Source organism: Daktulosphaira vitifoliae, unplaced genomic scaffold (assembly GCF_025091365.1).
Source record: "Daktulosphaira vitifoliae isolate Bord-2020 unplaced genomic scaffold, ASM2509136v1 Scaffold_4, whole genome shotgun sequence".
NCBI lineage: Eukaryota > Metazoa > Arthropoda > Insecta > Hemiptera > Phylloxeridae > Daktulosphaira > Daktulosphaira vitifoliae.
Window position 1 is genome coordinate 14,942,259 of NW_026099575.1, and position 27,130 is coordinate 14,969,388.

The following is a 27,130-nucleotide window of genomic DNA, read 5'->3' on the forward strand; positions in this document are numbered from 1 at the left end:
GGAGATCTTAAATTTCTTGAATTAAGAGAGAAAATTGTTTTTTCAAAATGTCTTTAGAACACACACATCATACATATACATATGTGTCTATGTATAAATATAAATATTTATGTATTACATATTTACATAGGACATTTTGAAGAAATTACTTTTCCAAATATAAACACACACACATATATATATATATATATATATAATCTTTTAAAATAAATATGTTAACGCATTAAAAATATTGCTTTTTATAATGAAATAAAATACGTTTGAAAAAGAAAAAAAATCTTTAAATCACAAGTAGAATATATTTGTGACAGATTTAAAAATTTAATCTGATGATAAATATGAAATTAAAATTTTACAATATGTGTCATGTTTATGACAAATGAAAGGAATGTTGTCCTTCAGAAGCAGCCAGTTGTAATTTCTCACGCATTATATCTATGCTAGAATAATCTGGTAATTTGAGGTAGTTGACACATGTCATTACTGATGGTAAATAATTGTCTGGATTATCGTTGTCTTCAAATATTCTACGTACAATTGTCAATGCTGGCGAGAGAGATTTAAATCCTAATTATAAAAGCATATTAAAAATTAATTTTTTTATGAAAAAGAAATGATCAATTCTGAAGTAGACAAAAGAGAAAAGTTTATAATGTTTAAAAAGAATTGATTACTTTTGACCAATATTATTTTAAATATTTTTAATTTTAGATAAAATGTTTCTAATTGAATCTTTATATACATGACAATATTATAAAAGTACTGTGTTCCATATATTTTAAAACACAGTACTTATAGACTATAAGTAAAGTAAAAGGTTTCCATTGTTGTTTTTTACAATTAACCTATTTCCTTATATAAACACCCAATAATATAGAGTGTAAATAATAGTCTATAAGATCATTTAATAAATCAATTTATACGATTATTATTTTCTTTTATAAAAATACCTCCAACGGGAAGACGTGGAGCGCCTGTAACAAATCTGAGGAAATCTCTCTGTTGCTGATGATTATATTCTGACAATATTTTAAAAAGGAAACTAATAGCTCTAGAGTTTGCTGTATAACCATGATCTAAACGACATGCTTCTGAAAGCATACGCATATCCCATTGTTTGTATGAGCTCGTGTGTCCACAAAATACTGCTTCCAATTCTTCAGGGTAAAATAATTGTGCCAGCTTTTTAAGAGAAAAAACACTTTCGAATCCTTCTTTAAGGCTTTCCATCTGTTTTGATACACCTTCACGCAAATACCAATGACATACTAACTGTAATAACAATAATAAAATCACTTAAATGGTTTTCATAAATATTTCTATAATAGTCTTTAAAGAAAATATTTTATTTAAATATAACATCTATTTTAGTTAAAAAATACTTGTACACCAAAAATCATGTAAGTTAAACTAACTATAAATTCCGAGTTATAAGTAAAAATTTAAGATAAATAACAAAAAAAATGTTAAATTTCTTTATTAAAAAAAAAACCACATATATTAATATTCTGCCTGGTTCATGAATTTAAGATATTGTCAATGAGCAATTAATAAGAATCCAAAGACCGAAATATCTAGGCTATTATGTAGAAATAAAAAAAAATGTTTACTATTTAGGCAATAACTGTTATTTGTAATTTTACACACATAATCATCGTCAAACACAATATAATTTTGACTATAAATTTTGGCACAATGGTACAAAAATAATAGCTGGTATTTATCAGCTGATATAACAATTAAATATTAAAAAATAGTTTTATTACTTGAATATATTTTTCTAAATTATCCATTGTAACATTGATATTTTGCCCATTTTTTCGTAGTTCTATAGATGGATGACCGGGTAATGTAAAATCGAGACCTAAATCTTCAATCAAGCAGTCATCTAAACGTATATTTTTTATCTACAAATATTAAACAATTTTTTTATTAAAACTCATTAAAATATTAATAAATACCACTTTAAAATTACCTTTTCTGTTTTTTGTTCTTCACTTAACTCATCATCATTTAAAATTGCTCTTTTTTGAAGTACAAGCAAATGAAGACGACATAATGTGTTAAAAACATCAGGAACTATATATATAAGATCACTCAGGGATAAATAGTTTTCATGACCCAATAACCATCGGTACATAGTTATGCTTAGTGGTAAATCTAACTATAAATTGATTATAAATTTAAATAAATATATACAAATATCTAATTTATATAAATATAAATATAAAATCTCACTAGTCTTGAGTCCATAATAGCTTTAGCCATAAATTTGCCTAAAAATTTAAATTTGGACTTAATTTTAACTTGATGTGGTAATTTTGTAGTTCTAGACAATGGATTAGGATACAATCCTTCAGGAGTAAATACATATGATTCAGATTCAGACTTAGAAATATTATTCCATAGTTCTAAATCTGCTTTTTGCATTTCTTTAGAAACTAATGCATAAAACTCTAAAGTAGGTCCTAATCCAGTTCCAACCTATAATCAAGTACATTAATATTACTCTTGCAATAATTTAATTTAAATATGTAGTTAAAATACCTCATCTTCATATTGTATTTCTAGTAATGCTCTTGAAGTAGCATTCTCAGAAATTACAGCTTCTGCTTGAGAGAGAATGTTAGATCTAGTAACTGAACGTTTTCGCCTATCAAGCCGTGGTGCCACACGCTCATGCATATCTCCATTATTACTACCTCCAGCACCTTGCAATTCAGAACTAGAATCTAATAATCGCTGCAAAGCACGATCACGATCAAATACTGTTGCATAAAACAGCAGTTGACGAGTTTCAAATGGTAACATAAAAGCACTAAAATTGGACACAAAAAAAATAGCAATTATTTATTAATAAAAAGTTATTCAATATATATATCTGTGATTAAATAATAATCAAATAAATGCATCTATCTACAAAAATGGAAAAATTTTTTTATAATTTATAAGAAGTTATTTTCAAATAACTACAAGAGAATTGCTAAATTATGATGTTAGCAACATAATTTAAGTTCCCACTGATAGAATAGTTCTTTTATAAGATATAACTCAGATATTAGTAGCAACATACGTAGATTGTTTACAGTAGTTATTTGAAAATAATTGAATTAAATTTTTTTATTTTTATTGTATAATGGTTTTTTTGGACCCAAGATATAAGGGTGTCACATGAGTTAGTTCTGAATCTCTTATAACACTTATTCCAATTATAATTTTGTTAAACATTTTTTATACAATTTTGGATTATATTAAAAACCTTCTTAAACTATATATAAAGCATGTGTTATTTTTTCACTAATAAAAATAAAATAGGTTTTTTTATATTTATTTCAAAATGTTGAAATACTCGTTTTTTAGCTGTATTCTTACAAAAATTTTTAATGGATCGATGATAATTAAATGAAAAGTCCTAATTGAGATATAAGTATATTAGTACATTTAGTGGGTATTTAAAGTGAGTAGATAACTCTACTCAAACTATACTGGTTAAATGTATGCTTCACCCTCATTTTATACCCACTATATTTATAAAAATGCTAATGATTTGATTATTGTTTGTCCTACAATGTTTTATTTTTATTTTTTTATTCGTTGACTTATCAGAGATAAGCAATAAAAATATGCTCTAAACATAGCATCAAAAGACAATAATTATTCTAAAAATAGTTTTCAACAAATTCATAATTGGATCAAAAATTCTAAGATATCAGGACTGCATGGAATATCTTATATATAAAATATATGCTATTTATTTTTAAAATATTTAAAGTAAATAAAACAATTACTTTTGAGAGATACTTTATTAAAACAAGATTAAATCCTAGTTATGTATTTTGAATGAAGTTAAATAACTGGTGTAATGGCCATAGATAGATATAATAAAATAGATATTTAAAATTATATTAACATACCATGCTGAAGCTACTTGTTGAAGCCATCCAGGCAAGTTTCCTGTCATGATAACTAATGGATCTTGAAGTTGCCTATTTGCTTTAGCTGATATTTTAACATTAATAAACTCCTAATCACAAAAAAATGTATTAAACAATGAAACAAATATAGTTGATAAATACATAACATCATTGCAGAAGTAATCAATAGAATATTTTATGGAGATTGCTTCTGATACAATAATGTAAATATGTTATACCACTTTCATGAAATTAAATTTGTTAAATACAATCTACTCGTAATTTAAACATCCAGTTATATTTAGTAATAATATTATTATGGCAATAAATTAGTATTACATAATTATAAATTTTTCAGAATTAAATACTCTTTAAGTCATATTAGTTCAGAAAATCTATCATATTGTCGCTGATTTTAAAAAAATCATGTATCTGACTTTTTTTTTAATTTTAGTATCATTGAATTCATATTTTTAAGAAGAATATAAGTTATATATATACTCCGATTTATTTTCCCCTAAAATACAAATTTAATGATAGTACATATATTTAAATTCAATGATGACACTTATTTTAAATTAATTTTACGAAAAAAAAAAAAAAAATTTTTTCATAGTATCAGTGTCATTTTACATTTTGTATTATAACAACTCATAATAAGATTGTAAAAATAAATAAATATATTAATTATTACTTAAAAGGTTATAAATTACATATGTACCTAAATTTAATAATATACATACATTAAATGGAATAATTGAGTTATTATGAAGTTGTGAAGGATATAGTGAAGTCCAATAACGATTTAAGGCATATAATACACGTAATAAACTAAGTACAGGCAATGAAGGGTCTTGAACTTGAACATATTCAGGTAATGAAAGTTGAAGGTAAGATTCAAGTGGAGATTTTATAGGTGTAACATTTCCTTCTAAATTAAAACAAAACATAATATTTTTGAAATTCTTAACTCAGAATGTGCTAACATACCTAACCACAATTCATCTTTTGCTTTTTTAGAAGTACTTTTATGTGTATTTGATCTTCCTTTTTTACTGGAACTACCAATAGTAGGTTTAGGTGATTGCACTTCAGTATCTTCTGGCATAGGTCTAAAAATATATCAAGTGAATTGAACCATTACCAAATATTTTTGAATGAGTTCTCAAAAAAATTTAATATTGTTAATAATAATACATGTAAAAAGGCTCCACTAGGACAAGAAGAAATTTAGCAAATACATTTATATACATTGTTATATAAAATTACTTTTGATGATGAGGGGAAAATACAATTAGCAACTTTAAAAACTTTATTCTAGTTATGCCTATAAACAATTATTAAGCTTATCAATTTAGATATTTAATAAAAGCTAATACCTATAATATATAGTATGCGTTTGAACCCATATTCCTGCAGATCCTAAAGGAAGTTCAGATTCATTATCAGTTTCCATGTCACTACTAGTAGAAAATTGGCGAATAGCTTGATACACAGTCATATTATAGGGAAGTACATTATTCCCTATAAGGAATTGTAACTTATGTCGTGTTGACCCTTGACCAATTACTACTGCTGCCTAAAATTAAGATTAATTATTTATTTAACTTTTTTTAAGTATCAGCTACAAGGATAACATTAAAATTACATGTAATTATTTAAATAGTTTTACATATTTTTAATTTATTATTCACACTATTTTAATAAATTTTTAGTTTGAAATACATAACAATATCTTACTAAAGTATCATCAATATCATCATCACTGTTATCATCATCTGACTTTAATTGATTATTTTCTCTTATATGTGCAAATCCTCGAACTACTAAATACCGCTCAATGGCTTGTACTAAAGCTAAAGGATCGATTTTAACAGTTCCACTTTTCCATTGTTTTAAATTACTGCACTCAGGATGCCTTTGCAACAAACACTGCAAATATATCAATAGAAACATAAGTAATTGTAATTTAAATAATGAGTTACAAATGCATAATAAAAAAAAATATTCAATACAGATTTAAAAAATTATTCAATGACTTTTTTTATAGCTTTTCAAAAAACAGGTATATTTTTTACATTATCTTATAGTTAAAGTATCTATAAATATTTACTTTAAGTTGATGTGTATTAAAAAACTTAAGGGCACTATTTCCAGCACCAGTTGATAAGTCATGCACTTTTACAGGAAATTGTTCCAATTGTGAAACACAACTTCCTAATTTTCCAATTAAAGCGGAAAATGGTCTGCTATTATTATTATTTGTATTATAGATAAAATGTTCATGACTTTGAAGCTAAAAATACAACATAATCATTAAATAATTATAACTAATTAAAAGGACATAATTTTCCAAGTGGTAATATTCGAAAATCACCAAAAAATGTTTTAGTTAAGCCAATTTATTTTTTGCAATTTATAAATGCATTATTAAGTTTTGATTCTATAGTTATCAGATTGCTGTTCAGATACTATTCACCAATAATAAATTAAATGTTTTCGAAGTAAATGTATTTTTAGTGTTAAAAAAAAGATAATACAATGCAAAAAAAATAAAGATAAAAATACTACAGATTTATCAAAGTAAAATAAAGATTCCTATTTTAATTCTTAGGATTTGTTAAACAATGAACATCAATAAATTATAACACATATTTTACTTTTTCTAACTTTTATCAATTAAAGTATTTATCTTAACTAATATTCTTAACAATATTAATATTAATTTAATAACATTAAATTTCTTTGAGTTAAGCTATGTTTTAAATTTATAAAAAATATTAACTCTTAAAAGCTATTCTTTGTATTAGAAAAAATCGATAACCTACATAACCCTCAGTAATAGAACCCGAGCCCTGGAATCTTTATATGATGAAATAGGCATAATAAACTGGCTGTTTTAGCCTAAATTAAAGATTTAATACTTATAAATAAATTATATGTATATAATTATATTTCCCATTTTTATTGAGAACTAACACTTACTGGAAAACCAGTGAAGACATGCAAAAATTTTCGTAATCTTTCATTTCTATGATCTAGTCCATAAGAATTTTCAGTCAAATAAATAGTAAGTGATTTTATCAAACCACTATGATTGACTTCAAAAGGTGATATATCTGAAGTAAGAACAATTTCTCGTAATTCTATTAAAGCATTTATATCTTCATTTCTCTAAAAAACAAATGATAATATAAGGTTATTTATTATTTAATTATAATAATTGATCAGACTTCATTGCATAAATTATCAAAATATTTCTTATTAAAAATTTAAAACATATATCTCACTTCATTCTGCAATTTGTTTATAGCTTTAGTAAGACGAACTAAAATAGTCTCAGACTGTCCATTATCACTATCCATTTCTTCATCAACTTCATTTTTATCATAAGTTTTTAAGAAATGTTGAGCTCTTTCTTTTACCCAAAATTTCGCCTTTTCACGATTTACAATACTAATATTTGATGCTGAGCTTGTAGGAATAGACCCACTACCGCAGGAATTTGAGTTTTTAGTTAATTCCTGTAAATAGAGTAAAATCAATTGATTTGAAAGAGTTTCATAATATAATACTGACACAGAGAATTGACAGCTGCTCATCAAACATGTATTGGAAATCCTAAGAAACACCATGCACTGTATAGATTTAAAACTAATGGCTCAAATCATTAGCAATAATTTTACATGCAGTGTTGAATCTAGGTATACTTCATTAAGGACTGGAGACCCTTTGGGGTGACAGTGATAATATAGCAATTTTTTTAATTTATCTTTATGTTAAGTTTAATATTGAGTTGAAAACAGTATTTTTTCTCATCAATTTTTTTTTTTTGCAGTATTTTTATCAAAATATAGGAAACAATTTTCTGGTTGTACTAATGCTAAGAGTCTCCAGAAAATTTTTTTAAGTTCAATACTGTTTACATACTGTCAATTGTCAATTAACATTTAAGATTTTTGTAAAATGAAACATTAAAACACACTAAGATTACTCTTTGAAAATTGTAATATTTATATACTTTAGAAATTTGAGTACCCAGTTTATATACTAAAACCAAACCATGTCAGTAATAAGCAGTAAAATTTTCAATCAAAATTTTTATTTTACCTTAGAAAATGCTCTCTCTGTACTTCTAAGAAAACGAGCTGGATTTAATGATGCTAAAAAACCTGAAGTTGACTTTAAATTTGAATTAGAAAAACGTGTTCTAGAAGATGATGAAACACTCCCAACTGCTCTTGAAGCTGTATTCCCACCTAGAAATTTTATTACATCACAAAATAACAAAGTTTTAGTTTTTCATATATTTACTAATATTTCAACAAAAATTTATTAATAGAATATTCCAACAATGTGTATCTCAATTTTCGTGAGTTTTCAATATTATCATAATACAAATTTGAATTATACAACAGGTGATATTATTTTCCTAATTTCAATAGAATGATGAGGCTTACAAAAAAATATGTATAAAAAAATATTAAGAAAAATGTATTTTATCATTATTGATAAAAATTTCATTTTGTTAAATTTTGAGATATGTACTAATGCAGTATAAGCGACAATATATAATATGTAAACAATTTTTTTTTTTTTGAGACTTTAGGTCATCAATCCTATTTATAACAAATTCAAAGCTTAAAAAGGAGAATAGGAATGATGAACTTTAATAGTAAATAATAAGTTATATTTATAGGTTTTCTGGTATATTAATAAAAAAATAAAAATGAGTGTAAACCTAAATAATATTTGTGGCCAATTCTAAATTAACCTTAATAAGGCTTATTTCTTTCATTTACTTTTTAAAAAATCATTATTAATAATTAATTAGTAATAATAAAATTTATTTTAACAATTATATAATGTTAAGAATACTTGTTAGACAATGGCCTTATATCCCAATTAAGAATGAGTAATACCTTTGGATATAAAAAACTCATGAAGTGTCATGGCCTGAGTGGAATTTGGAGAAAGGGCATTGCTACTACTACTACTGGCAGTTTGTATTTCATTAATGTCATCCTGATTTCCTTTTTTACGTGGAGCGTTTCCTGATTGTCTTTTATTATGTTTTTTATTACGTTTAAGTACATCAGAAAAGCGACTAAACAAATAAAATACATTATAAATAGTAATAATTATAACAATAATAATGTTTATGTTTCTATACTTGGCTGAACAACGTTGAGCTACTTGTGATAAAACAGTTGATTCAGATGTTTCATTTCCTACGTTTTCTGCACTACCAGTGTTAGATTGAATATCATTATTGTCATTGTCAAGAGGCATTGACCACATAGGAACAACTACATCTTTAAATAAAAATAATTAGATTTTGAAAAAATAATATATATTTTAACTTATCATTTTACTTTTCTTTTTTTGTATAAAGTAATTGTTAGGTTTACTCCTTATATCATACAATAATATTAACTTAATTTTTTTTAAACATCTTATTATATAAAAGAACAAGGAAAAAAATGCTTTTCTAGGAAAATTACATAGCATTTTCAAAATTTCTTTTGCTAACTAAGGCACTTAGTCGCGAGAGGCTAGGAAATTATTGATAAACGTCAAAAAAGCATGCGAGTTTTTTAAAATTTTTTACACAATAATTTGAAATTTTCACCAGACATGCCAAAATACATTTCTGAGATATCATAAAAGAAATTTTTTTTTCCACACACAATTTTTGAATAAAGTATTGGCTCATGCTCATTTATACGCATATGTATATTTTGACCCTTAATTTGTAAAAAATTAATTTTCTCTTCAATACATTTTTGATAAATGTTATAGTTGTTATACATGTATTGATTGGGTTAGATTATTAACTACTTTTGTTTGAACATACTTCATTAGCTTTGAGCTTTTTTTTTTGTCAATGTGCAGAGTTTTTATAAGGATACAAACGCTATCAATATTTTTAAGGCAAATATCTAAAAATATGGCTCTAAAAACATTTTTTTTTATTATTTATTTGATTTTTATTAAATAATTTCTGTAGCATTTTTTCCAAAGTAAAATACTTTAAAAATCTCCAGTGGCTGAACATTTATTGACACATAATCACTCTATTAAAACCATAAAACTAATTAAAAACGTAAATAATTACAAAGAACTTAATATCAGAGAAGCAATAGAAATGTTTAAAAATAAAAACAATTTAATTAATTGGGATCTTGGCCCACTGAAAAATTCATTATTAAACTTGTGTAAACTGGCAAAATGTGATAATATTACTTAGTGATAACGTCACTAGGTGATAAGGTCACTAGGGGTATATAAGGGAGTTTTTTCTAGTCGGGGTGTCAGTATGTGTTTAGCGTTGATAATGGTAACATTGTTTCCGAAATACGTATCCGCGACTTTTCATTAATTTTTTTGTGGCTTTTGAGTTTAATATTTTTAATATTTTTTAGTTTTTTTAAATTANACTAATTTCAAAAAAAATTAAATACTCTCTTAACATGATTTATGAATACTCCTTTGGTGAATACTTCAGTAAATAAACATCAACCTTATCCACCTAATATTAATTAAATTTATCAATCCATCGATTCATGAGATATCCTCTAATGACATGTTATACACCATATATTGTGATAATTTTTAGACCGTTTTTCTCTTACTTTTACAAGTATATAAACTTCTTTTTCACCTTCCTTTGATCCTAGCCTATCATATCTTTTAAACTTCGCCCTTACAGTAACCTTGGCTTATTTGCACAAATGTTTATCCTCCATCCAATTTTCTCTCCTTTTGCTTTTCTGCCATACTTTGGATTGCTTTTTCTTACTCACTAAGATCTTCTGAACTTCCTCATCACACCTTGTTCTTGGCTTCCTTTTTCATATACTGTCTTTAAAAACTTTTTTTCTTCTCCCACTTTCAATTTTTTACCACCAGATTCTCGATTCTTCTTCTATGTTCTTTCTGTTTTGTACACTCTCTTCTCACTATACCACAGCTCAATTACCATCAGTCTATGTTGTGTATTTATACTTACCTCTGGAATAACTTTAAAACTTTTCACTTGCTTTATGCTCTCTCTCTTCAACATAAAATAATCAATCTGTGATCGATTACTCTCACTCTTACAATTTATAATGTTCTTCCCTCTTTTTAACCATAGCATGATCATATGATACTGCAAAATCCAGGATTCTTTTTCCACCCTCATTCTTCCCACTAAAACTCCATGTACTCGTTTGTATCCTCTCCACTCTTTACCAATATGTCCTTTCACATCTTCACCTATCACCGCATCCTCATTACCCGGTATTCTTTACATCTCCTCATTTATCTCTCTCTAAAACACTTCTTTGTCTATTTTATTACATCTTATTTATGGTGCATAAGCACTTATTACATTCAATACTTTTTTTTTTCGAAAATTTATTTTTTGACCATAATTCTGTCAATTTTCCTATCTACTTCTACTACTTTACTTTTATCTCCTCATCCATTATTATTCCTATACCATTCTTTGAATTGATTTTACCTGAGAATATTATTTTATAACCCTCACTTATTTCTCTTGCTTTCTCTTTCTTCCACTTAGTTTCCTGCACACAACAAATATTAACTTTTCTCCTCTTTAATGCTTCTACTAATACTCTACTTTTACCTGTTATGTTCCAACATTTCACGTATCTATTCTTAATTTGTATCTATCCTTCTCCCTTATACACAAGTCCAGCCTAGAATTCCATGATGACCTCCCTCATAGTTGACACTAAAGTGTTAGGTCGGCCTGTACTGGTGAAACAGTTACCGTACAAGTTGTCCAGCTGGTATCAAACACTTATTCTTTAGGTTTTTCCATTTCAAAGTACCTCACTATTGTCCCCACATACAACCGAGGTGAGACAATTCGCCTAAGTTCTGTTCAGGAGTCCTCATACTTTTTGACAAAATTTTACACTGACTATTAACTAGACCAAAACAACCAATAATACAACTTCTGAACATTTTTTAAAATAAACCCATGGTAACTAACTAATGCTATACAAATATTTTTACCTTCAATTTATTAGAATAAATATTATCATTTAACTACTTTATTGTTAACATTTATTAAATAGATTTTGATTTTACCATTTTGATTACTTCTAGATGGACCAGGAAGACCTTCAACTCCAACATTGGAAGTAGATGGAGGTGAGAGCTTCACTAATGTTTGTATATCTGCTTCAGCTAATTGTTTAACTTGATGCATAACACCTTCTCTTATAAAATGAATTTCAAAAATGCGAGGCAATTTTTGCATTAAAATTTCAGCCATCTGCATAGCTCCAACAACTATCCTTAAATCTTGTGACGCCATCATACCAGCTATGTGACTAGCTACCATTTGTTTTTGAAAAACAACCTTCTAAATGAATACCAATTTGTATAATTGAATGTAAATTTTTACAATTTACTAAATAAATTTAATAACTTATATAAACTAAAAATTAATCAACGTTTTTCCATTAATAATTTTTTTTTTACAAGTTATGAGCAATGGAATTTCATTTTTTATTTATTATAGTTACCAAAAGTAATTCAGCTGGTGAATAGTATACCATACGTAATAAAGCTCGTAGACATTTATATCTTACTAATGGACCAGCTGAGCTATTATAGACTTCATAAAGTATACTAAATAATAAACGTACAAAAGCTCCAGCTAATACGTTCTCTCTGTAAAATTATAAATTATGGAATTATAAGTACAAATTACTTATTAATTTTTATTTAAGATAAAAGTTTTAAAATTTAGTAATGTATTATTGAATTGAATACATAATTAATACAATTAAAAAGGGCATTTATATAATTTTAATAAAAGCTAAAAAATTGTTTATTTTATAACTTAGTACCAAAAAAATTCAAAGTATATGAAACAAATAAATGTACTGTACTCGTGATTCATATATTAAAGTATTATTATTTCATTAATCATAATACTTAATATTATGTAACAGTAATGAAGTAGTTTTAAATACAAATATAATATATAACAAACAAATTAAGTGTTTTCTTATTTATTAGTAATATACTTTAAATATTTTAGAACAAGGACACAATTTTACTACTTTATATGATAACTAAGCTAATATAATTTTATAAATTAAATTAACTCATTTAATAGTAATAATTAAGGGTAAATGATTAATGAAAAAAAAGTTTGAAATTTAGAATTAGATTTTTTTAATAAGTGAAACACAATTTTCAAATAGTATTACAAATTTAATTATCACAAAATATCCAATTACTTCATCCTACATGTAAAATTTACAAATTATTTATAAGTATTAAAATTATGTAAGTAATATTTGCCATGTCTTTATTATTTATTTACCCAAATGATGTAACAGCTGCTTCCATGTCAGCTGCAGATCTTGTCTGGAGATTATTATTAAATGACGTGGGAACAGTTAAAACTTTACGCTGAATAGCTCTAGTTGTTCCAGTGTCTTCATTAATTTGTCTCATAGAATGAAGATCAATTGTATATGGTGCATGACTTAAAAGTACTTCATCTTCACCAGCTTGATGAGCCACCTAAAATAAATTATTATTTTTTAATTAGGGAAGTCATACTCAATAAGTATATACAAAATAAATTAATGATTTGTAAATTATAACAAAATAAATTTCCATTTTCATAATTTGTATATAAAATACACATTTTTGAAGATTTTTTTATATATATATATATATATATATAAAAACTACACATGTATATCTAACAACAAAAATCCTTTACTCTTGTTAAAAAATATGATTTCTAAAAAAATATATAAGATACATAATAATATACCTCAATAATACGAGAATCAAGTGATGTATATGAATGCCACATTGATCGGTCATCTCGCCATTGCCACTGAACCATTTGTTGGGATAATCCTGTACCTGGAATTGCACCATATATTCCTTGTCGATCTAAAAGACTATCAACTGAAAATAGTCCATCAGATGGTAAGCGTGGCATTAGTTCTCCAATGAGACATGTTACTTCATAAAGTTCCTGTGAACTTCTAGGAAGTAATTCAATCTAAAAAGTATTAAAAATTGACTTAAAATTTTCATTCAATATCAAAATAAAAATAAAAGAAATTGTCTTTAATACATTTGTAATTATTAATAATTCAGAATAAAAATTTAACAAAACTGATTTGCTATACACATCAAAAGGAATTTTTAAAAACACATTTTAGGATTTAGATATTTTTAGTATTATATATGACCCCTTAAAAACATTAGCATAGGCATTTTATTTGTATATTTTAAATAAAAGTTATATAAAGAATAATATAAGCAATAAAAGTATTTCTATTTTTATACGTTTTTTAATTAAAAAAACTTAATTACTTGAGATAACTCAGGAGAAGGTGAGCCTGTTAATAAATAGCTTAGTGTTTCAGCTATATTGTGTTTTAGTAGTGTTTGAGATAGTTCTGGACAATTAGTACACAAAGTTGACATCATTCTTAAAACCATAATAAAAGTACTTGTACTAATAATTGGTGGGGATGATATAACCTATTATGTGAAATAATTTTCATTACAATATATTACATATATACATTAATTATAAAATTAATTTATTACTAATTGTTGAAGATTGGTTAATAATTCATCACTAGCAATTTCTTTTAATCTACTAGAATCAGATTGGAAATTATCTACAAGACGACTAAAGGCTAAGCAAACACTTTCAACACTTTTTTTATCTTGTTGAGTAATCCGACTTGAAAGTAGAGGTAATGATTTTGCAACATAGTGAAATTCATCAGCATTCATATTTTGGCAACAATTTGCAGTTATAGCTAATGCTGCTCGCTGAGCATTTATACTAAAAAAGTCTATGTAGGTCAAACACGCAGCCACACCACTCTAAAAAATTATTATGATACATACAATCTTCTTTTTAATATGTGAATTTTTAAACTATAAAAATATAACAGAACTGAAAATTATAACTTACTGATTGAAGTATTGAGCGGCCATGTCTTCTTGAAAGCATTTCTAAAGCAGAAAGAGATTGTTCTGCAACATCCATACATTGAATTGCTTGTAGTTTATCTAACATAGCTGGAACAGCATCCAAAACAGCTGCTGAAGATCGTGGAAGAGCTTCCATCATGTATGTCAATGCACGGCATGCATGATTCATCTAAAAATTATAATCATGATAAAAATATAAATGAAATTCTCATTACATTAAATTCAAGTCAAGTTATATATAAGTAACTTGTATATTTAGATGCATAATATACAATACTAAGTTACACCAAAATGTTAAATATTATGAATTACATTAATTACTTACAGTAAAACACATAGGAAAATAAATAAATTAAATTAAGTGAATATAAATTGTCATACGTTGGTAGTATCATAACATAGACACAAAAAAAGTACACAAATTCATTAATACTTATAATGAAAAGATCAGCGTTTTTGGCTCTTCTCGAGTCCTCCTGTTAGATACATTGGTCAGTCCCAATTCCTCCAATTAATGAACAACTAAAGGGGTTAATTTTAGACCCGTTAGTACGGCCTAGCTTAAAAGTAGCAGACTGAAGGGTGGCTCCTAGTCGGCCACTAGCACAACTACCTTTTTACTATACCTACTAAAGGGCGGATAAGCCCAAAAACTAGCCAGCATGCACACTAAATGTTAAGATCAACTAAAGGACCAGCAGTTCAACCTTGACTCTAGTCGCATACACATACACACAATTTTAATAACATACTGGAAAAAAAATTATTTACACTAAGCGCCGGTTTTCGAATAGTTATCTTTATTTACAAAACGTAATAAACATAAAATCAAAATACAATGCAACACAATATAAATTTATATGTTCAAAATACAAAGTTTCACGCACCAAATGTAACTAGACGTTTCATAGTCAAAACGTCAATCCCCCATTACTTTTCTTATTTTTCTTTATATATTCTTTTTACCACCATTGTTAATTTGCTTTCCCTGCTTATTCCCTTTGTATGATATTACTATATTACTTAAGAATTTAAAAATTGCTTAATACTTTGTTAAAAACTTATACTATACTAATATCAAAGTTATTTAAGTTTTAACTTTTCAGCAATTTACTACAAAATAAAGCAATGAACATTTTTTTTATTAATGAAGATTAGAAACTAAACTTCGATTAAAAAATGCTTTGGCAACCAAAAGATATTTTATTGCTCCAGCGTTGAAATATTAATTAGTAATATGATCACATATAATAGGCATGTCAAAATATAAAAAAATAATTAGATATCCATATTACAACTAATAAAATACCACTTTCAAAAGGATATTAAAAATTTTTTTATTATACTTAAAAACAGTGTAAGTTAAATTTAAAAAAAACATCTTAGAAGTATAACTACCTGAATTCACTTTTTACAAAAATGTTATGATACCATCTTTTAAAGAATTGTACAATGTATATATTTTTTCATTATAATCTAAATTCTAAGACTAATATTTTAGGAATTATAAGTTAAAATTTAAATAATCTATAATCACAGTTTATGAAATTTATGAACTAATAAAATCATATTTTTTTTAGTGTAACTAATTCCAATGTTTTTTACTTAAAAAAATATTTAGAATGTTGTCTCCCACGCTTGGGGTATCCTTCACAAGATAACAGGTGTGACAATCCCACGGACCTCAGTCAGGTGGTGGTGCAGTCTGAAGGATGCTTAGGGTTGTCTCAGGTAAGTAGGTGTACACTAAGATCTTGACACTGAAGCACCACCATCACCACCTAGTTGGGCACTCCATTAATGGGGGTTGACATTGGGCCAACCACCAAACTCGTAAAACCAAAACAGGTTCCGAAACAAAACAAACCTCAGCCTTGGATGAACAGTAATAAATTGGAAAAATTGAGTTTAGAAACTTGAAACGTGCGCACGTTATATGCAACGGGCGCTTTGATGACAGTTGTTTCAGCAATAAAAAAGTACAGATTAGATATAGTGGCCATTCAAGAACCGAGATAGACAGGATCAGGAAGTATAAGGTCAAATAACCATACAGTGTTTTACAGTTGTGGCACAAATCACAAAGCTGGCGTAGGCTTCATAATCAAGAATGATATACTCCCATATGTTAAGAATTCTATAGCGTATAATGACAGACTGTGCTACATACAAGTTGAATGTAAATGGTTAAACATGACATTAGTAAATGGATATGCACCAACAGAGGAAAAAGGAAATAAAATTAAGGAAAAATTCTATAGACTTAGATATATGAATGAATACCAAAAATAATAATGGGAGACTTTAATGCAAAGATCAGGAAAGAGAGAGTTTTTGAACATACAATCGACGAAGAAAGCCTGCATCAAGTATCCAATGACAATGGGATAAGACTCATTACATTTGCAGGATCTTAGAATATGTGGATCAGTAGTACCTTTTTCCCACATAAGAGAATACACAAACAGACATGGATGTCCCCAAACGGAACCACAAAAAACCAGGTTGACAACGTAGCGACAGATAACATAATAAAATATTGGATCCGGGATGTAAGAAGTCACAGAGGGGTAGGAGCCCACTCAGACCATTTCCTAGTTAAAACGATACTCCAATTAAAACCACCAAGACAATGGACGTGGAAGCCTAGAGATAAAACAAAATTGAACATAGAAAAAATGAAGAAGGAGAGCATCATAAGAAAATACAAAGAAACAATGATGGCTAAGTTAAACACTGTAGAACAATCACAAGACATTCAAAAGAAATGGGAAAATCTAAGAACCATTATTAAAACAACAATGGAAGAAATAATTGGACTAAAACCCAGGAGAAGACAAAATAAATGGTTCAATGATAACTGCAAGAAGGCAATAGAAGACAGAGACAAAGCAAGACTCGAAGTATTGAGATCTAACACAGAAGAAAAAAGGCAAATATTAGCACAAAAACAGAGAGCATGCAAACAGATAATAAGAAGGGAAAAAAGAATTTGGGAAGAACAAAAAATAAAAACCATTGAAAAGGAATACCTGAATTCCTGTACCTTTTTTGGAATAACGAATGAGCTGACGAAAAAAAGTAAACCAAGAACCATGATAATGAAGGATAGCAATAACGTACTGATCACAGAAGAATTCAGAGAGGCGTTTAAACAGTTATTAGGAAAACCAGAGGATACAACCGAAGAGAGTATAACATACCTAACTGCAGAACCAGAGCATAAAATACTAAGTAAAGAAGAAATAGAAGTGGCCATTAAAATGCTTAAAAATAACAAGGCCCCAGGAGAAGACTCGATCATAGCTGAACTCCTGAAGAACGGTGGACAATAACTAAAGCAGGAAATATGTAACCTATTAAAAGAAGTATGGAAAACTGAAATGATTCCAACGAAATGGAACCTATCGATAATATGCCTCATATATAAAAAAGGGGACCTCATGGATGTAAAGAATTATAGGGGAATATCCTTACTTAACATTGCATACAAGATTCTATCGAACACTCTACTAAACTGATTAAGACCATACACCAATAACATCATAGGTGTGTATCAAAGTGGTTTCATGTCAGGCAAATTAACAATAGACCATATTTTCACGCTTAAAAAAGTAATAGAAAAGTTCAACAGGTCGTTACATTTAATTTTTATAGACTTTAAACAGGCATATGACTCTATACAAAGAGTAGAAATATGGAGATACTTAAAGCTGTTAGGAGTCTTCTCAAAACTAGTATCGATAATAAGAGTGAGTACGGAAGGTTTAAGATGTGCAGTCAAATTTAGTCACAAGAAATCAGAAGAATTCCAAACAACAACAGGATTAAAACAAGGTACAAATACGCCACAAGAGACTGAGTTGGCTTGGACATGTATTAAGGACTAAGTCAATATCAAATGCTGTATTAAGATGGATTCCTCAGGGAAGGAGGCTGAGTGGAAGACCAAAACAGAGATGGATGGACAAAAATAAAGAAAAAACTAAATCAACTTGGGATAGAATATTATTGAAGCAACTATAAACAGAGACAGATGAAAGGAGCAATAGGCCTTCTTAATGGCCTTTAAAGCTGGAAGAAGAAGAATGTTATGCCTCTCAGGTATAGAAATATATTATATCAAACAATTTAGTAATCCAACAATTGAATGAAAATAATACAATGATTCTTTTAATGCTAATCTCTTGATTTGAAATACTAATTATGCTGTGAAAATTATTTTAGATATTTTTTAGTTCTATATATGTATAAATATTATAATATTATATATTAATTATTTTTTTAATTCATCCTTTTAACCTTATAAGGGTATCAACTTTATTTTTTTAAATGGAAACATATATATTTAACAAGCTTATAAAATAAAAAATAATCTAGTTAAGAAAATGACTAGTCGATAACAACTTTTGGATTAATACTTTGGAAATTATTATTTAGAATATTTATAGATATATTTATGTCCCAAAAAAATGGAAATAATTGGCTGTATGATCAATTATGCGTGTTTCCACCTCTACTAAATAAATAGGGTCTAAGAAGTTATCATTCCTGTGATCCTTGCAGTTATAACGGTACTTAAAAAATTATAATCTCAAACCCCTAACTACTGCTTTGAAGGTAAACTATGCAACGAGAATGAAATATCAGCACATAACTGAAGAAATAAATATTCTAAATAATAGCTTTCAAATTACTGGTCCAAGAGTTGTTATTGACCAATCATTTTCTCAACTAGATTATTTTCTATTTTATATGCTTGTTTAATATGTATGATGTCATTTAAAAAAATAGACAACCTTAAAAGGTGTAAGGGATGAATTAAAAAAGTGATTAATAACTGATAAATCTATAAATATTTAAATATTAAAATATTTTATTTTAAATATATGAACAAATTTTTTGTGTATCTTAACAATGATTATAAACTTTTTACTAGTACTCAAGATTGATAGGACTAAAATAGTAGTAGACATTTAACAGTCCCCAATTGCTCTATTTTATTGTAATTAATAAATGATAAATCCAGAGATACATACAATCAAAAGTTACCAAAAATAATTTCCTTAACATAATCATAATTATAAAAGAAATCAAGTGGCTAGTGTTAGAAGAATCACCTTATATACTCAAAAATAAGTTAAACGCACTTACTACAAAAAAAGACTTATTTTCACTAAATGGATTTTGAAATATTTGTCACACTTACTAACTAAAATTTTTAATAATTCATTTTATTTTACTTTAATTTTTCTATTTTTAGAGCACTTGTCAGATGCTTGTTATAAACCCACTCTTTTTGTAAGAATACATAGAAAAAAATTTCTACTTAGAAATTAAATTAAATTACTTAGTAACAACATTTTAATATTATAACTCAAGAGTATAATAATTATTTAAAAATTAAATTTTAAGAATATCAATAAAAAAATAAAGCATCAAGTTATTTAGTTTATCAAAAAGTTCTAACAAAAAACCAATAATAATAATAACTATATTCATTAAGCAATAAATTGAGTTGATCACCATAAACAATAGAACTTTTTTCTTTACTTTTTAAAAACTATGTATACCATTACATTATACTGGAATAAATATATTATAATTTTGTATCCAAACAAAAAAAAAAATGAATAAACAAAGAAGTAGATCATTTTTAATGTTAAAATAAATTTCTTAATAAATTTATAATTTTAAATATTAAAATAAAATATTATTTCTCAGAGTTTCATAAGGATAAAAAGTTTTTATAAATTTAAATTACCATGTCAAAATTATGTTCCATAGAAAGCAAAACAACTAGAGCAGAAACAACAGGTTTTACTGGGAATCCTGTTAATGTATCTTCATTGCCCATTACTAGCATTTGACACATTTCAATTACTGCTTGAAGTTGTTGCCCTTCATCACCTGTTGCTTGCATACCTTGTAGCAATTGTTGAGCTTTTGATGCTAAAAACAATCAAACATTATAAAGTGTTACTTGTTCTCTGTAAAGTTCTAATTCAACCAACCAGGTGGTTATTATCACGTCCATTATACAAAATGCATCAAATAAACATTTTGTGTACATGGATAGTTTTATTATTTTAACTCTTACTTATACTATATATTTATTAATTAATTAAACAAGATTATTATAACACTATGTATACTATTGGCTTTGTTTTTACAATAAAATTTATCATGAGTTTTCGATTTTTTGGTGGTCGGTGAATAAAAAACAATTCATGTCTTCAAATTACTATATATAATTATATGATTTAATTCATGTGTATTAAATATAATTATTAAAAATTTTAAAAGCACGTGTTTATGTTACTAGGCTTATATATATTTTTACATCTTCAAAAGTCACTTGCAACACTCACCATTTTTTTAATAGGTTCTTTAGTAAAAAAAAAAAAGTAAAAACAAATCCCATAAGGATGAAATAGATTTTATATCAAAACATAATGAGGAATTAAAATGTTACTTGGATAAGTGTGAGAACATACCTTTTAAATGAGAACACTGTTAAAAAAGTAGCAATTATTTCACTAATTTAAGTAATAATATAAATTAAAATTAAAATATTTTGGTTATTAAAAAATTTTAAAAATCTTTTCTCTAGAAAACACATATTTATATAATCCTATAAATCAAAATTATTGAAGCTTGAAAGGGACGGTGTGGCCAAGTCTGTAATGCTTGATCACGAACAGCTCAGTTTACTGATTGACAGATCAATTCAGTAACTTGAGTTGTCATTCCTCTCACAAATAATGGATTATCCAGCAATCCAGAAGTATCCATTATTAAGAAATCTTCTTTCATGAAAACCACATGGTCCTCAATAGACCATAAAAAAAGGGGAAAAAATTGAAGCTCTACTATATTTACTACATACATTAATAATTTTATATTATAAAATTATTTATATTATTTGATTACAAAAAAAAATATAGTCATTCTTATTACTGAAAAGTTTGTTGTTTAGAGCTTTCTTTGCAAACATGTTATAATATTCTAACCCTATCAATTGATAACTAAATTAAGATAAATTTTAAGTTATATTTAGTAAATTTTTATGAAGAGGAGAATATCATGAACATGAGTAATTTCTTCAAAAATAGTTACAATAAAAATATTTAACTATAATTGGATAGCTCTAACAAATAAGATATATTTCTTCTCTTTATTCTATAAAAATAAGCATCTATATATATTTATATACATGTATAATTATTTAAGTAACATGACATAACAGTGGTACTGATGAGGATGTAGAACATAGGATTAAGTACCCGCACTTAAAGTGAAGTGAAAAGAGCATTTGATGTATCAGGCGATAAGAGAATTCCAATATGGTTAATAGGTGAGTTCTATAAGACTTTAGTGAGACCAGCTATGATGTATGGTTCAGTGTTGGGCGGTTGACAAGAGAGTAGAGCAGAGATGAGAATGCTTAGATCGATGAGCGGAGTAACTAGTGAAGATAGGATAAGGAACAAACATATAAGAGGGAATATAGGTGTAGCGTCAATCGTGGATAAAATGAGAGAAAATAGACTTAAATGCTTTGGTCATGTTATGAGGAGAAAGAAATTGGAAGCTATAAGAACAGTAATGGAATGAATGTTGAAGGAATAAGAGGTAGAGGAAGACCAAAAAAGAGATAGAGGGATGCTATTGAATGCGATTTGAGGACAGCTGACGTGAGCGTAGATGATGTGGGAGATCGTGTCAATGGAAATTTAGGATAAGGATGGCTGACCTCAAATATTTGGGATTAAGGCGAGGAAAAAGAAGAAGAAATGTATATTTATCTAATAATAATGCCTAAAAGAACAATCTAAAAAAAATATTTGAATTATTTTTTAAAAAACAAATAAAGAAAAATATAAATCAATAAGCATTAGATTTTCTAAAAATATCTTTTCTTTCAATCTATGATAAAAACTAATTTATTTTTCTTACTTGTTGATGCAGCACCCATTGATCGATTAAACAAGTGATGCATTCGAGGTGCTAAGGCACCAAATAAATGTGGAGGTAAACCTCTAGATTCTAATAAAGCTTGCAAACGACCAACTTCACCTTCTTCTTCACTATCGTGACTAGCATTGCTACTCCAAGCTGATGGCCCTAGAAAAATTTTTTAATGTATTAACTTTTTTACATAAAATTTTATTTTTAAATAAATAGTTACAATTTGCACCCCCTACAGCTGACTGAGTCCCAGATGATGATGGATTAGAATTAATTATAGTAGATGAGGAAGTTGCTAAATCTGGAACATTAGTATGAACTGAACTGGATGTAGATGGAATAATATTCAAATTGTCATTTCCTTCAGTTAATCCATCATTTTCAATTACTCCTTCCATAGCTACTTCAAAAGCTTCTCTTTCACCCGCTTTGGTATTACCGCGGCGACTAAAAATAAAATTTATTGAATAGAAATCAGTAAATTTAAAAATAAAAACTATTTTTTTTAGTCAATATTTCAATTGTTACAAACAATGAGAATATAAACCAGTTTCCTTAATTACTAAACACCCAATAAATATAAGGTTCCTATCCATATATATACCATCATGTATATATTTATCAAATTAAACTAGAATATTATTTGGTTATTAGTGAATTATATTTTAGGTTATAATCTTTAAAAGAAAAAAAAAATTGTAATGATGTTAAAGAATGATGTGAAAACTTAATTTATATTTATTAATTCAAATATTATTGTTAATTTTCACTATTAATACTTCAATTATAATAAAAATTTTTAGTACATTTAAAAAAAAATAGTGTAATGAAAAGTGAAATTTTCTAAAGGGGCCAATAACTGAGTGTATGCAACCAGTTAAAACTTTACAATAAGATGGATTTTTAATTAGTTTTTTACCATCATAATATTATTAAAATGTTGAAATTTATCAAATTAAAGAACTATGATAAAAAAAAATATTATATTTCAATACTTGTTGCTAGCACAAGACCCCGTTGTTGGTCTTCCCCTTTTTCTACGCAAGGGTAAAGACGCCTGTACAGTGCTATCCTCCCTTATCTTACTTTGACTTGATGACGCACCTAAAAAAATGAATTCAATAAAAATATATATAATATTATAACTGTAATATTATTAGTAATAATATTCTTACCCAGTGTAGAAATTTCTAACTTTTGACGTTTATTAGGCGAAGGCTCAGTTTCTTGAGCTACAGTTTCAGTATCTAAACTGCCTTCAATAGTTGGTATTGACACTTTTGACCTACTGCGCAAAGGATACCTATTCTCAGTAGGTTCTTTTAAATTTTCTAAAAAACAAAATGAACTGTAATAAATTTTAATATGGAATACTCTTGTACTAGTATTGAAAAATAATTTTTCATATTGTAACATAATATAATTATATTATTTTAACAACATACATAAAATGTCATATTGTAACTATACTGATAAATGTAATAAAACTGCTTTGACTTTGTTTAGATAATAGATACAAAAATAAAATAATTACCTAATAAAACTAAATAAATAATTATACACAGGGAATGTTGTACATTTGTCAATAATAAAAAATTATAGAATTACAGTTTTTTCAAACCCCACTATTTATATTTTTATGGTATAAAAATTAACTATAAATATGAGCGCAATAAAATAATTTAATATATGTTAAATATTATTAAAATATCTAATTTCATTTTTGTTTTATTATTATTGAACCATATTAACTCATTAATGTAGAGCAGAAAAAACGTTCTATACTCTTTTTTTGGTTAAAAAATACATTAAAATAAATAACTTAGATTAATTTTAGAAATTTAATATATTACCAGTTTTTAAAGAAATAGTTATTTTTGATTTATGACCTTCTGAATCAACAGCAACAAAAGAAGAACGACTACATTGGTACACAATAAATAAAATAAAAGTTAAACCCAAAAAGTTAATGAAAAAAAGAAATAAAACTATACTTTTTTTGTGACTTTGTTGCACTAGACCTAGTTTGATATATAGTAATTTGAGAAGATTCTAAATTCTTATAATTGCTCGATCCTAATTCTTTTTTATCCATAAAGAAACAAAATCCAGATAAATTAAAATAATACGAATAAATATTAAAAATGATTGGTGAAATTTGGAAACACATAATTAAATTAATATCAAACTTATGTTAGTAATTGTACTTAAAAAAAGTTTTTACAATAACAAATCTAAAATATTTCAAATAATTGTTTCAAAATCTATCTGAAGAAAAAATTATATGAATTTAAAACAAATATATTTTGAACTAAGACACGCTTTAAATACAAATATCCATCTCAAAAATAACATGTAATTTTTTATGATTATGGTTTTATTTTTTAATTTTAAAATTTATATTTTATTTACAAATAGGATAAGGTACGTAACTTAAAATAATCCATCATTCAAAACAATATACATTTTCTTATAATTATACAATACTTATATAATAAATTACTCACTTGAAACGGACAATTTTGATGATGATGACTTTCTATTAGGTTCTGCTTCTTTATTCTAAAATAATAAAACATAATACATTGAATATAGTATTCAAAAATTTTAACGTATTGAGCCAAAAAAAAACTTTTAATTGATAACTCACAGAAGATGAATCAAGTTGACTGGTTCGTGTTATTCTAGAACTTGATTTTCTATTTCTTTTATTTTGAATTGAAACTGTACTCTCATTAACAGGACTAATAAATTAAATAAAAAAAAAATTCTAATATAATTTAAAGCTTTAAGAATTTCACGTCATAAGATTATGACTTGAAAATATTTATTTTCTAGTTATAACTGAATTGAATACTTAATTTGTTTTTTTATTGAATTTTATAATAATATATTTTTTTAATGTTGAGCCTATGTGTGGTTAAAAATTAAAATTTTATTTCATTGACTAAGGTAGAATTTTGAAAAATATATATTTTTAATAATATAGCTACTCTTATAGCAGTAATTTTCTTCAGACTTTTTAGTCTTATATTTGATATGTTGTAGTCTTTTTTAGGTTCTGAAAAATAGGCTTTTGTTTTCCTATTAAATCTAATATTTTATTCAAAATTCTAAATACTATTTAAAATATTAATAAATTATTTATAAAGTATTAAACTTGATTGCTAAAATGTGATAAATGAACAAATTTCAATTGCTGTTAACATCGTTTTAAAATTTGAACCCTTAATATATGAAAAATTGTTGATGAAGACAACAATATTACATGAACTTGTTCAAATTTATTTCAAAATTATAAATATTTAATGTTGGATGACCAATAGAATTTTTTTTTAATAAAATTTACAATGAAAAATTTGGACAATAACAAAGAAGTTAAAAAATATTAAAAATCTAACTTACATTGATACTGTACTTTCATAAACTGATACAAATTCTCCTTGATTATTTAAATTCTTTTTACTTTTTCTTATATTACTTCTAGATCTAGATCTATTGTTTTCTTCAATAATTCCCCTCCTAATATAATAAATTTACAAATAATTCAAATTATTACTAATAATTATTAAAGAAAAAAATTATATATATAACCTGGTACTGATAGATGACGCGTTACCAAACGCGGAACTAGCTTGTTCGGCCATAGACTTCACTTCCAGACAATTTAATCATGCCATAATCAAATTGATTATACCTAAGACAGTTGATAAAATTCAATAGTCATACCAATTGTAGTAATAAAAATAAAAATAAATTGTTTATTTATAGAAAAATATACTTAAATAAATCAAAACTTCATATTTTAACACAACATAATTAACCATAAGTAAACTCTATAATGAAATAAGTATTCATGTACTAAAAGTTAACATTAATACAACTTTCATCGATAATTCACCAAATTATAACAACAGATAACTAATCTCTTGTTCAACCACACACCACAAAACAAAAGTTATAGTGATAGGAATTTGTATAAAAAATTTTTTTTAAAGTTCTCGATGATCATAATTTCTTATGAAACATTTCACTGTACCTTGAGTGATATGAAAAGCCATTCAGTCAATGATTTTTAATAAACAAAATGAGCCACTCGTCTGTCATCAAAAGCCAAAACAAGAATACTTAGCACAGACCGTAGACCAACGTAGTCAAGAAAGACAATGGAAAAAAAGATTGATTCAACAGCTGTTAAATCATATGAGTTAGCGCGTGCGCAAACTGTTATTGGGCGGATA

The 27,130-nt window shown here is 26.3% G+C and overlaps 1 protein-coding gene across 4 annotated transcripts; it reads right to left on the reverse strand.

Moving 5' to 3' along the window:
- Window positions 1-279: 279 nt before the first annotated feature.
- Window positions 280-27,068, reverse strand: LOC126904579 (E3 ubiquitin-protein ligase TRIP12). Of its 4 annotated transcripts, none has more exons than XM_050683710.1 (34): window positions 26,929-27,068; window positions 26,484-26,586; window positions 26,295-26,411; window positions 25,540-25,633; window positions 25,397-25,451; window positions 24,065-24,220; window positions 23,885-23,993; window positions 23,110-23,336; window positions 22,878-23,045; window positions 20,683-20,870; window positions 14,899-15,087; window positions 14,523-14,807; window positions 14,283-14,453; window positions 13,729-13,965; window positions 13,267-13,469; window positions 12,458-12,605; window positions 12,018-12,291; window positions 9,088-9,229; window positions 8,837-9,021; window positions 8,025-8,173; window positions 7,205-7,438; window positions 6,900-7,088; window positions 6,028-6,210; window positions 5,655-5,846; window positions 5,294-5,493; window positions 4,905-5,026; window positions 4,658-4,845; window positions 3,915-4,024; window positions 2,548-2,818; window positions 2,239-2,484; window positions 1,976-2,164; window positions 1,767-1,907; window positions 951-1,272; window positions 280-567 (listed from the first exon to the last, which is right to left on the reverse strand). In XM_050683710.1, the coding sequence occupies exons 2-34, from the start codon at window positions 26,534-26,536 to the stop codon at window positions 371-373; spliced, it is 5,934 nt and encodes a 1,977-aa protein (XP_050539667.1). In that variant the 5' UTR covers window positions 26,537-26,586; window positions 26,929-27,068; the 3' UTR covers window positions 280-370. The 4 variants fall into 4 exon arrangements, with proteins under 4 accessions (XP_050539667.1, XP_050539668.1, XP_050539665.1 ...); XM_050683711.1 differs by having other exon boundaries at window positions 9,088-9,223; window positions 12,018-12,294; XM_050683708.1 differs by having other exon boundaries at window positions 12,018-12,294.
- Window positions 27,069-27,130: the final 62 nt, after the last annotated feature.

What these genes read in the sequence shown, in the direction of transcription:
- LOC126904579 (XM_050683708.1), bottom strand. Translation starts at nt 26,536, where the DNA reads ATGGCCGAACAAGCTAGTTCCGCGTTTGGTAACGCGTCATCTATCAGT. An exon ending in TAACCAATCTTCAACAATTA is followed by an intron (nt 14,454 to 14,522) that starts GTAATAAATTAA and finishes TTCACATAATAG; the next exon opens with GTTATATCATCCCCACCAAT. An exon ending in ATGATATTGATGATACTTTA is followed by an intron (nt 5,494 to 5,654) that starts GTAAGATATTGT and finishes TCTTAATTTTAG; the next exon opens with GCAGCAGTAGTAATTGGTCA.